Source organism: Miniopterus natalensis, chromosome 15 (assembly GCF_054644295.1).
Source record: "Miniopterus natalensis isolate mMinNat1 chromosome 15, mMinNat1.hap1, whole genome shotgun sequence".
Classification (NCBI taxonomy): domain Eukaryota; kingdom Metazoa; phylum Chordata; class Mammalia; order Chiroptera; family Miniopteridae; genus Miniopterus; species Miniopterus natalensis.
In genome coordinates this window covers 32689954-32702489 of record NC_142095.1, presented here as the reverse complement: position 1 = coordinate 32702489, position 12536 = coordinate 32689954, and the positions used below count along the sequence as shown (strand labels likewise).

Genomic DNA, 12536 nt, shown 5'->3' with positions numbered 1-12536 from the left:
ACCTTGGCGTATTGGGATTACGCTCTAACCAACTGACCAACTGAGCAACCCGGCCAGGGCACACAGTGGATTCTTCAGCATTAAAAAGAAGTGAGCTGTCAACCATGAAAAGACATGGAGGAAACAAATGCTTATTACTAAGTGAAAGAAGCCAATCTAAAAAAGTCACATACTATATGATGCCAGCTATATTCTGGAAACTGCAAAATTATGGAATAAAGCCATCAGTGGGTGCCAGGGTTTGAGGGAGGGAGGGGTGAATAGGCAGATCACAGGATTTTTTAGGGCAGTGAAACTGTTGTGTGTTTCTATAGTATCATATACTACACTACATGATCTATGACATTACACATTTGTCCAAGCCCATAGAATGTACAACACCCAGAGTAAACTCTGGACTTTGGGTGATAATGATGTGTCAAGGTAGGTTCATTAATTACAACAAAGGTATCACTGTGGGGGATGTTAATAACAGGGGAGACTGTATGTGGGCAAGAGGTATATGGAATATTCCTGGTCCTTCCTCTGCATCATGCTGTAAACCTAAAGCTGTTCTAAAAGAATCTATTTTTAAAAAAGATAAGTGATTAACATTTCACCAGTACTTAAATTGAAAAGGTGATAAAAGGACAGGGCACTGGGCTGGAAATCAGTGCACCGAGGATATGAAATAGGTATCAATGTTTTGCACTCTTGACACAGGAATACCGGAGAACTTCCCAGATACTTTCACACTAGGTTTCTGTGTCTTAGCATTCTTACACCTCAGTCCCCACTCTGTGCTAGCTGCAGGGCTGCCTGATATCCCTTCACTATTTCCCCTTTCTGTTGGCACGCCTAAACTCCCTGCCCCAACAAAATATTTTCATGGGGGTTCCTCCCACCCTCGCCACACATGCCCAGTAATCCATTGGCAGAGCACAGAAAAATTAGATACACTGGTGGTGGTAATCAAAAGGATTGGGCAATTGCACTGGATATATAACAGAAAAACCCACACAACTTGTTTCAGAATTTGGAACATGAAACCTCAGGAAATAATCCATCAGGTTAACATACAAGCAGATGGCAATATACTCTCTTCCTAGGCTTTAGGGAGAAAACACAAAAGATTATTTTGTTTCAGTTGGGAGAATTTAAGAGTCCTAGAGGACTGGGGCTGGGCCCACAGATACTAATATGAGAGCTAGGACTACTGAAAGATCCAGGGCAAATCCCAGTGAACCATTTTATTTTCAGATGAATTGAAGGAGAGTTCATTAGGTAAAGGATAGTGTAGCAGCAGTTTGCTTGATAGGGAATGACGTGGAATGACCTTCACATGGAGAGAGTGATCATTTCCTTAGGCCCAACCCAAGCATGTTGAGAATGCTTACTGTAGCTATCCAGTCCTCAGAAGCATAGATGGGAACTAAGGTGAGAGTTATTCTAGTAGGTCTAGCCTACTCTGGCCTGAAGCAGCTACAGGGACTGGGGGAATTTTGAGGGTGGTCTGGTATTCCCCTGTGGCAGCAGTTTTCCTAATATTGGTTTATGATTTTCCTTGATAGACTTTGGGACTGTCCTATACGTCCTGTAGATCAGAAAGCAGAACACAATACTGGAAATAAATTTACACTGATGGGAGATTGGCCAAATAAAGTGTGGTACTCCTAAACAAACCACTAAGAAGGAAAAGGTAGATGTTTATTTACTGACATGAAGAGCTATTTATTATTGATTAAAGTAAGTTTACAGAAAGTGTAATGTGTTTAAACTTTTTATGTTTAAAAAAATTAATTTTATATAGGCCTAAAAATATGTGAAAGTATATACTCCAAACTATTAATAATGGTGGTTCCCCCAGAAATGAGACTATGGAAGATGTTCCTTCCCCCCCCCCCCTCTCTCTCCCTTTCCCTCTTTCTGAGATAACAGAAAAAAAAACATATACATGCACACACATATATAAATGTGTACACACTTTAATAGCTGATAGCTCAATTTTGAAAATGAAATGTATTTAAATAAACACTGCCTTTATAATTTTTCAAAGTGTATGTATGTGTTTTGGGGGGACTATGTGTTTATATATCCCAGCATAGGACTCCTAAAACCCTTGCAAATTCCTGAGTGATAAGAGCACTGGGAGCATCCTTTTTTTTTTTTTTTTTAAATATATCTTTATTGATTTCAGAGAGAGGAAAGGAGAGGGAGAGAGAGAGATAGAAACATCAATGATGAGAGAGTCATTGATCAAGCCCACAACCCGGGCATGTGCCCTGACTGGGAATCGAACCCCGATCACCTGGATCCTAGGTCCACGCTCAACAGCTGAGCCCCGCACCGCTGGGCTGGGAGCATCTTCTGTTCTAATGAGGTATCTGTGGGTGGGCTCCTGGATGGCTCCTTGATGGGAACTGGGCACCAGAAAGACAAGAGTGGGCTTTTTTCTTAATTCACTCCCTCTCTTTTTTTGGAAAATGATCATGTACTGGCAGAAAAAACAATAAATATATTTTTTATTAGAAAACAAAAAATATCTTCAAAGTCCGTAGAGTAGCTTTATTATTGTTATTCCCTCGTTTTAATTTTAATTTTATTTTTGTTCAAAATATTACAGATGTCCCTTTTTCTCCCCAGTGACTCATTCCCCTGTCCCACCCCCAGTTATTCCTTCATCAGCCTTTCTTCATGTCCCAACTTCCTGATATAACACTTTCTCAACTCTGCCTGTACATAAGTAGAATTACCTGAAAGCTTTTCAAAACGCTAGACCTTGAGCCCCAATCCAGAACAACTGAGTCTGGATCTCTGGAGGTAGGGCCGGGCATGTATAATTTTTAAAACTTCCCCAGACAGGTTCATTTGGGTGAGTAGCTCATTTGGTTAGAGTGTCAACCCAACACGCCAAGGTTGCAGGTTTGATCCCTGGTCAGGGCACATATAAGAATCAACCAATGGCCTGGCCAGTGTGGCTCAGTGGTTGAGCGTTGACTTACAAACCAAGAAGTAGTTTAATTCCTGGTCAGGGCACATGCCCAGGTTGGTGGCTTAATCTCCAGTAGGGGGTGTGTAGGAGGCAGCCAATCAATGATTCTCTCTCATCATTGATGTTTTTCCCTCTCTCCCTCTTTCCCTCTCCCTTCCTCATTCTGAAATCAATAAAAACATAATAAAAAAAATAAGAATCAACCAATGAACGCATAAATAAGTGGAACAACAAATCAATGTTTTCCTCTCTCCCCCTTCCTCTCTCTCTCGAGAAATCAATCAACAAAATTTTTAAATTACCCCAGATAATTCTAATGTGCAGCTGGGATTGCAAACCACTGACTGTCATTTCATGGAAATTAAACGTGAACAAGTCAAAATGACATAACTATGTAACTAATTGCATTCAGTCTCAATAACTGTTTCTAACTAGTTGGGAGGATGTTGGCCATGGAAATAGCTAGTTAGGGGAAGAAATGAACTGTGCAGGATTGTAGGAAAATTTTCATGGTGAGGCAATATAATAGAGCTGAAAGAGCACTTCCTTTGGAGTCAGACGGGTTGAATCCTGTCACTTGGCCAATTTTGCCTGACCAAGTTACAATTGACTTGAGGCTCAATTTCCTCATCTGTAGAATGGGAATGATAAACCTACTTTGTAGGGTAGTTGTGAGGGTCCTAGATGATGTATGCTAAATACCTGGTACTAGATAGGTGAGTGACAACACAATAGCAAAAACGGGCCAGCTGGAATGGCTCAGCGGTTGAGCACTGACCTATGAACCAGGAGGTCGAAGGTTTGACTCCCCATCAGGGCATATGCGGGGGGCTGAGGGCTCAGTCCCCAGTAGGGGAGTCCAGGGGATGCAGGAGGCAGCTGATCAATGACTCTCATCATTGATGTTTCTATCTCTCCCTCTCCCTTCCTCTCTCTCTGAAATCAATAAAAACACAATTTTTTTTAATTGAATGCTCAATAAAAATTAGCCATTATTGTGATACAGTCTATCTTGACCAGTCCTCCCCGATAGCTCTGAATTCCTAATTCCCCTTAGCCAATTTTCCTTTTTTGTTTTGGCAACAGCACTTACTACCTTTTAACCTACTACATAACTTAGTGTTTTTACTAGTTATTGCAGTTTCCTCTCCACCACCCCCATCTAGAGCGTAAGCCCCGTGAAAGCAAAGACTTTTATAGGTTTTCTCCACTTATGTTACCTCCCACACCTAGAACAGGGCCTGTCATATAGTGCGTAATTAACAGAATATTTGTTGAACGAATTTTTCGTGGCAGAGCACCAAAAACACTGGAAGTGGAGTCAGAAGGCCTCGTAGGACTGCCTCGGAATTCCGGGGCGGCCTTCGCTGGGCCTCCCGTCCGCGGGGGCCTCAGTTTGCCCTCCCAGCTCCTATCCTTCTGGTTTCCCAGCAGCTGTTCCAGCCGCCAGACGGCGTCGCTCCCCGCGTCGCCGCTGGGGGGCGGTGGTGCGCAGCGCCGGCCCCGCCCACTCCCCGGGAGGCGGGGCCGCGGGCCCCGGAGTAGAGAAGCGGAGTCCCGGCGGCGCCGGCCTCAGTCTCCCGGAGCCTCTGCGCCGCGCGGCCGCCCCGCCATGACCTGCTACATCTACCAGCTGCCCTCCTGGGTCCTCGATGACTTGTGCCGCAACATGGACACGCTCAGCGAGTGGGACTGGATGCACTTCGGTGAGTGGCCCCTTAGCGAACCCCCCGGGCGGGTCTCCAAGCCCGCTCCTCGCCTCGGGTGAAGCGGGTCCTCGCCCGAGGGGCGCTGCGCGCTGCCGCCCGGACCCCGCGCTCGCTGTGCGCCCCCTCTCTGGACGCCGGTGCGAGCGTCTGGAAGGCGTTTTGTGATCTTTAAAGATTTCTGCCGTCGCTCAGTAAGGACCGGCTGTTTACAGTTAAGCTTATAGTAATAGCTGGGAGCGGCTTCAGTAAGCTACCCGTGGGCTGGGCCCTGATGTAAGCATTTTATCTCTAGTCCTATAAAGCGCGTATTTCTCTTACCCCCCTTCACAGAGGAGGAAGCGGAGTTAGAGAGGTAGAGTCGCTTGCCAGGGGCGCCCGGCTGAGCGGCAGAATGGTGTTTGCGCGCAGCGCCTGCCCGCCGCCGCCGGGACGCCTTGGTGCGTCCGCTGGTTTGCGCCGGGCGGCCGGCCGGGCGCTGCTGGCGCTCAGGGCTGGGCTGTGCCTGCGGCTCAGGTTCCCAAGTAGTGGTCTGTATTCCAGGTCCGCCATCCCAGCCGGTGATGTTGGGTGAGTTGCTTAACCTCTCTGAGCCTCAGCTGCTTAATCTGTAAACTGAGGAATGAAAAAAAAATTTTTTTTAAATTGACTTTAGAGATTGAGAGGAAGGGAGGAAGAGAGGGAAACATGAATTTGTCGTTCCACGTATTTACGCATTCATTGGTTGCCTCTTGTATGTGCCAAAACCTTGATGTATGGGGGGGGGGCACGCTAACCAGCTGAGCGACCTGTCTAGAGCCAAGGAATACAAATTGTATAAAAACAACTGACACCTAAGTGTCAGAGATTCTTGTAAGTAGTAAGGAAATGCTAATAATAATCATTTTTAGTTTTATGTTTTAAGTTAGTGTCAGTCATGCCATTTTATTTTTAAAATTGGTATCTATCCTTTCTTTATAATTTAGATTATGCCATATACCACTTTTACAAGAGCATATAATATGTATACATACAGTTGAGAGAGATGAACATGTATGCGTTATTCACCCAGTTTGAGCAAATAATATATACTTTAACCTAGTGGTTCTCAGTCAGGGGCGATTTTTCCCGCTAGGAACATTTGCCAGTGTCTAGAGACATTTTTGATTGTCAAAACAAGGGAGATGCAGTGGGTAGAGGCCGGGATGTTGCTCAGCATCCTACAGTGCACAGCCCCCTCCCTAAAGAATTATCCAGCCCACCCTGGCAGGTGTGGCTCGGTTGGTTGGGTGTCTTCCTGCGCAAGGAAACGTCGCTGGTTTGATTCCCCGCCAGGGCACCTGCTGAGTTTTGGCTCCATCTCTGGTAGGGGGCGTGCAGGAGGCAGCCAATCGATGTTCTGCTCTCACATCAATGTTTCTCTCTCAAAATCAATTTTTAGCCCTGGCCGGGTGGCTCAGTTGGTTGAGCTCTGCCCTGTTCACCACAAAGTTGGTGGTTTAATTCCCTACCAGGGCACATACCCAGGTTCAGGGTTTAATCCCCGCTTAGTGGGTATACAGGAGGCAACTAATGTTTCTCTTTCTCCCTCTGCCTTCTGCTCTCTCTAAAATCAATAAAAACATTTTTTAAAAAATCAATTTTTTAAAGTCTTAAAAGAATTATCCAGCCCAAAGTGTCAGTAATGCTGAGATTCAGAGACTCTGTTTTAAACCAGTAACAAAAATAATAAATGCTTGTTGCAAAATACTGTGGGAAACAAACAGTTCAAATTCCACCACTCAGGGATAACCATTTTTAATATTGGTTATCAATAATAATAATAAGCCCGGCCAGGCATGGCTCAGCGGTTGAGTGTCGACCTAGGATCCAATGAGATCACAGTTCGATTCCCGGTCAGGGCACATGCCCGGGTTGCGGGCTCGATCCCCAGTCAGGGGGCGTGCAGGAGGCAGCCGGTCAATGACTCTCATTGTTGATGTTTCTGTCTCTCTCTCTCCCTTCCTCTCTCTGAAATCAATAAAGATATATTAAAATAATAATAATAATAAAACAACAGCAGTAGCAAACATTCATTGGCTTCTTACTATGTGCCTCCAGAGTGTTAGGTGTTTTATGCCTTCTAGCCTTTTTTCTAAACATATTTATTTATGTGTAACCATTTTTCAAAAATCATATCATTTTGAACATTGTAATAGTCTGTGTGTTTTTTTAATTTAAAATACATCACAACTATTTCTTCTTGCCAAGCAATATTCTTTAGCAACATGGATTTATTTTCAGTGTGTACTTTTACTGATTATTTGTAATGGATAAAAGTAACAAATGCACTAGGCTAGATTATGTAAATAATACACCTGGTAGAGGTAACAGAGGCAGGTAAATATCTTTCTCCTTTCTGGTCCTCAGCCTCCCTGCTCCTCTCCCTAGAGACAGTCTGTGGTCACTTGTCAGGGCAACTCTGAGAATGCCTATTGCTGCCTGACTTTCTAGACTGCACTGTGTTTCTTTGCTTGGGTGATCTGTGATTTAACTGCTTTGAATGTTTCCTGGGCAGTGGACAAACTTTGTGTAAGAGACTCCGTCTAGTTTTTTCCATGTTGGCCTCAGTTGTGAATGCCAGAACAACTTCTATTTCTAGGAAATTAATTTAGAAGGCACACTTATGAGGTTTTTTAAAAACAGCTTTATTGCCCTGCCGGGCGTGACTCATCGGTGGAGCATCGACCTAGGATCCAGGAGATCGAGGTTCAATTCCCGGTCAGGGCACATGCCCGGGTTGCGGGCTCCATCCCTAAGGACTCTCTCGTCATTGATGTTTCTGTCTGTCTCTCTCTCCCTCTCCTTTCCTCTCTCTGAAATCAATAAAGATAAAACAACAACAACAAAAAACAGCTTTATTGAGGTATAATTCACATACCATACAATTCACTCATTTAAAGTGTACATACAGTCCAGGGCTCGCTTCAGCAGCGCATGCACTAAAATTGGAACAATACAGAGAAGATTAGCATGGCCCTTCCGTGAGGGTGACACACAAACTTGTGAAACGTTCAATATTAAAAAATAAATGATGTGTACAGTTCATCTTTAATTTCTCCTGGACAGTGCTGTAAATATAAAACCTAAAGGTGAGTTTAGATGGTTTCAGGACTGTAAGTTCTGCCACTGCTATATTAGTCTTTTTCAAATGTCACTTATCAGGCATAGCTCTGAAATGTTGATGATCCACAGGCTGATGAATCACCACCAGAGGTATCTGGATTTCTGAGTATTCATAATTGTGTTACCCAAGGATGGGAGTGTTGAAGTTAAAACTCTAGCCCTTAGATTTTAGGATAAAATTTCCTCAGCACTTGACTGAAGTACCAAAAAATGTTTCCAAAAAGTGATAGTTGTAAGTTATCTCAAAAATGTCTTAGACTAGGTTAAGGTTCTAAGTGACGTGAGAATTCAGTACAAAAGTATTTACTGTGGAGTATAATTCTCACAGATGTATTTTCAGTTTCAGTCCAATAGTTAAAGTATTTGTTTTTTAAGTAACTGTATAAAAATACCTTTAAAATTTTAAGAGAGAAGTCCATGTTGTAGTCTTAATTAAAATGAGAGTCCTGTAGTTGGATTTTGCATCTAATATCTGTTTGGAGTTTTAGAGCCATTGTGTTAAAAAATACTATATGTAGCAAGGAAAAAGTGCTTTTTACTTTTAATCCCTTTGATCAATATGGCTTTTTTTTTTTTTTTCAAATTGGTTGATGGATCAACATGAAACCTTGTTAATGTGAATTCGGTTATTGATCTTATTACTTATTTTTCCTAGAAAAGTTAATGTAATAAATATCATTGTGGGAGATTAAAAAAATGTGCAGTTTGGTGGCATTTAGTATATGCAGAGTTGTGTATCCCTCTCCACAGTCAGCCTTAGAACATTTTAATCACCCCCAATAGAAACCCTGTACCCCTTGTCATCCCTGCATTCCCACACATAGCTCTTGTTTCTCCCTGCTTTAGGCATTGCCTAATCTGGACATTATATAGAGATGTGATCATACAATATGGGGTTCTTTGTGACTTGCTTCTTTCAATCATTTAGCATGTTTTCAAGGTGCATCATGGTGTAGTGTGATCAGTGTTTAATTTCTTTTTATTACTGAATAATATTCCATGGTATGGATATACTGCATTTTATTTACCCAGTTATTAGTTGATGGGCATTTGGCTGCTTTCCACTTTTTGGCTATTGTAAATGATGCTCTTGTGCACATTCATGTGCAAGTTTTTGTGTGGACATATGTTTTTTTTAAATATGTTTTTATTGATTTCAGAGAGGAAGGGAGAGAGAAAGATAGAAACATCAGCCCGGCCGGGCATGGCTCAGCGGTTGAGCATCGACCTAGGATCCAGGCGGTCGGGATTCGATTTCCGGTCAGGGCACATGCCCGGGTTGTGGGCTTGATCAATGGCTCTCTCATCATTGATGTTCCTGTCTCTCTCTCTCCCTCGCCTTTCCTCTCTCTGAAATCAATAAAGATATATATAAATAAATAAATAAAAGAAAAAAAAAAAGAAACATCAATGATGAGAGAATCATTGATCAGCTGCCTCCTGCATGTCCCCCACTGGGGGTCGAGCCCGCAACCCAGGCATGTGCCCTGACCCAGAATCGAACCATGATCTCCTGGATCATAGGTCGATGTTCAACCACTGAGCCACACCATCTGGGCTGTGTGGACATATGTTTTCATTTCTCTTGGGTAGATATCTTGGGAGTGGAATTACTGAGTCATAGGGTTGCTCTATGTTTAACATTTTGAGGAACTACCAGACTGTTTTCCAAAGTGACTGCACCATTTTACATTCCCACCAGCATTGTATGAGGGTTAGTTTCTTCACATCTTCACCAACACTTGTTATTGTCTGTCTTTTTGATTCTAGCCATTGGAGCAGCTGTGATGTGGTATCTCACTGTGGTTTTGATTTGTATTCCCCAATGACTAATGATATTGATCTTTCATGTGCATATTGGCCCTTTGTACATCCTCTTTGGGGACTCCCTCTAACTTTCTGGGACCTGGAGACACCAGAATTGCTCAAAGTCCTAAGAAGCTTGTCATTGTGGTTTAGAATATAATCCATACTCCTCACCAGGCCTGCCCAGTCTGACACAATCTGACCCCACAGATTCTGACCTCTTCTCTCACACCCTGTTGTTCACCCTGCTCCAGCCACACTGGCCACCTTGGTCCAGACTCAAGGCCTCTGCACTTGTTGCCTCTGTCTGGGACATTCTTCCAGCTCAGTTCCCCATGACTGGCTTTCTGGCCTTTATTAGTTTCCTCTTGCTACTGTAACAAATTACCATATATTTAATGGTTTAAGAACAGCACAGATGTATTATGTTACAATTCTGGAGGTCAGAAGTCCTAAAACCAAGGGGTTGGCAGGGCTGTGTTCTTTCTGGAGGCTCTGGGGAAGAATCCATTTCTTTGCCTTTACTAACTTCTAGAGGCTGCCTGCATCCCATGGCTCGTGGCCCCTTCCTTCAAAGCCAACGGCATAGCATTGTCAGGTCTCTCTCTGACCTCTGCTTCTGTCTTCTTATCTTCTCTGAATCTGGCACTCCTGCTTCCCTCTTAGAAGGACCCTTGTACCTGTATAATTTTGTTAACCAGTGTCGCCCCAATAAATTCAATAAAAAGGGGAGAGGGAGAAGGACCCTTGTGATTACATTGGGCCCACTCATATAACCCAGGACAATCTCATTTTAAAACCCTTAATTGCCGTACCGGAGTAGCTCAATTGGTTGGTGCTTTTTATTTTTTAAAAATTTCTTTTTAATCCTCACCTGAGGATATGTTTTTATTTATTTTAAAGAGGATGGGAGAGAGAGGAAGAGAGACATTAACGTAAGAGAGAAACATGCATCAATTGCCTTCCAATCATGCCCTGACCTGGATCGAACCTGGGTATATGCCCTGACCAGGAATAGAACCTGCAACCTTTCATTACATGGGACGATGCTCCAACCAACTGAGCCACCCAGCCAGGGCTGCAAATCATTTTAGAAGAGATAAGTCCCTTAGGGCTGATTGTGGTCCTGGGGCATGGGTGTGGGAAGATCCTTTAAGTGACTCAAAACCACACAGCCACAAATATGCATGCTTTTTGGATTTGACAGTTCTTGGTAGAGAACATGGTTGCCTCCTGTACATTTCCCTGTTTTTGCAGCTGTATCCATGTTTGCCCTTGGAAGAAAACAGGCTTTTTACAACTTCACCCACCCCGGTTGTATCTTGAGGGACCCAGGGGCAGGCTTCCTTTGTTGGACCCCTCCCCATCTCTCTCACTCATGCATGTACCAGCCTTTGTGTGCAGCCCTGCTTTGTCCCTGCCCAGCTGTGTGACTTCAGGCAAGTGACTGTCTCTCTCAGCCTTTAGTTTTCTCATCTGTAAAATGGGGATGAGTTGCTGAGAGGCTTAGGGGACATGATGGTGGGGAAAGTCCTTAGCACTTTCCCCTTCTCTCAACCAGACAAGGGGCATTTGAGCCTAGTTGTGTCATTTCAGGAGGCTGTGCCAGGTCTGCTCCAGAGGGCTTTGAAGAAGGGCAAGCTTTTCTACCACATCAGGTAAAACTCCTGCAGGATTCTGGAACTCAGACCTGGACGGATGGTCTCTACATGGTGTTAATCGGCGGGGATAAAAACAGGTTTTCACAGAGTGTAGATGGTTTAACAATTACAGATAACATTCATGCCTCATTCATCATGTGCCAACCACTGTTCCAAGTGTTTCTGTACTTATAACCTAATCCTCTCAACAGCCTCTGAGGCAGCCTCATTCGCAGATGAGGAAACTGAGGCACAGGGAGAGGCGGAGGGCCTTCCCCAAGCACATAGCAAGTAAGTAGCAGAGATAGGATTTGAACCAAGGCCTCCGAATCCAAAGTCTGGGCCTGGGCCGCCATTGTACTGTCCTGCTGACGTAAGCACATATTTTTATATTTATAGGAAACTCTGGAAGATTAGAAGCAAAAGTGTAAGCAGTGCTTTTCTTAGGATCTTCCTAGTGGGACATCATGGGGACTTTGATTTTCTCCCATTTTCCAAATGTTCTGTTATCTGTGTGTATGGAGAAAAGAGGCATGGGTGGAACAGAGCCCTCGGCAATTCCCTTATCCCCCCAAGATCCATGTCTTGTTTGGACCGCGTTTTAAAGGTGTGGTTAGGTGCTGCTAGGTCAAAACCTTAAGATACATCACTTTCACGGAGTTAAAATGTCCAAACTATAAGGCACCTTAAAGTTTAATTCCTTTTTCTTCTGTGTTGCCTGTGAGGAAATGCAGCCCACAGAGGCTAAGGGCCATGTTTGAGTTCTCACAGCTGCGGAGTTCCAGGGGCAGCCCTGTGGTTCTATTTTCTCATGAAATCATGCTGCGCCCAGAGAGGTGTGAACAGTAGCTTCCCTCTGCTCTTTTCTCTCTGCAGCTGGAAGCAGCCCCTGACCCTGCTGACATCACTTCCTACTGTCCTGGAATCTGGCCTGGGGTTTCCAGTGACTAAAGTTGTAATTCAAGGAACTTTCCATCCTAACAGGGCGCTTTTATGGAGGCGTTCTGTGTGCAGGAAGCTGTCACAACCTTTCACATTCCTTCAGAGGAGAGGAGATTGTGCAACATGATCATGCCCTTCCTGGCTCTGAGGTCTAACATGGTATCCGTGGCTGTTAGCATCAGGTCCAAACCCCTAGTCCAGAGTTCAAGACCCTTAGTTATGTTTTTCTGGGCTTCATCTTTTGTCTCCCCTTCCTCACTCAGTTTGCTTATGTTTGTATTTTTCAAACAGAAAAGCTCCATGTGCTCTGGCGTACCCATCACAGGA

The 12536-nt window shown here is 44.0% G+C and overlaps 1 protein-coding gene and 1 non-coding gene across 2 annotated transcripts in view; both read left to right on the top strand.

Annotated features, from left to right (window-relative positions):
• The first annotated feature begins 4544 nt into the window (after positions 1-4544).
• IRAK2 (interleukin 1 receptor associated kinase 2) overlaps positions 4545-12536 on the top strand; it is a 52711-nt gene continuing 44719 nt past the window's right edge. The window contains exon 1 of the mRNA XM_016209935.2: positions 4545-4677. Within this exon, the coding sequence (XP_016065421.2) occupies positions 4584-4677 (94 nt within the window). The 5' untranslated portion in view covers positions 4545-4583. The remainder of the gene's footprint in view (positions 4678-12536) is intronic.
• On the top strand, positions 7614-7720 carry LOC148091444 (U6 spliceosomal RNA). The gene has a single exon (XR_015715727.1). It is a non-coding gene; the product is annotated as a U6 spliceosomal RNA (small nuclear RNA).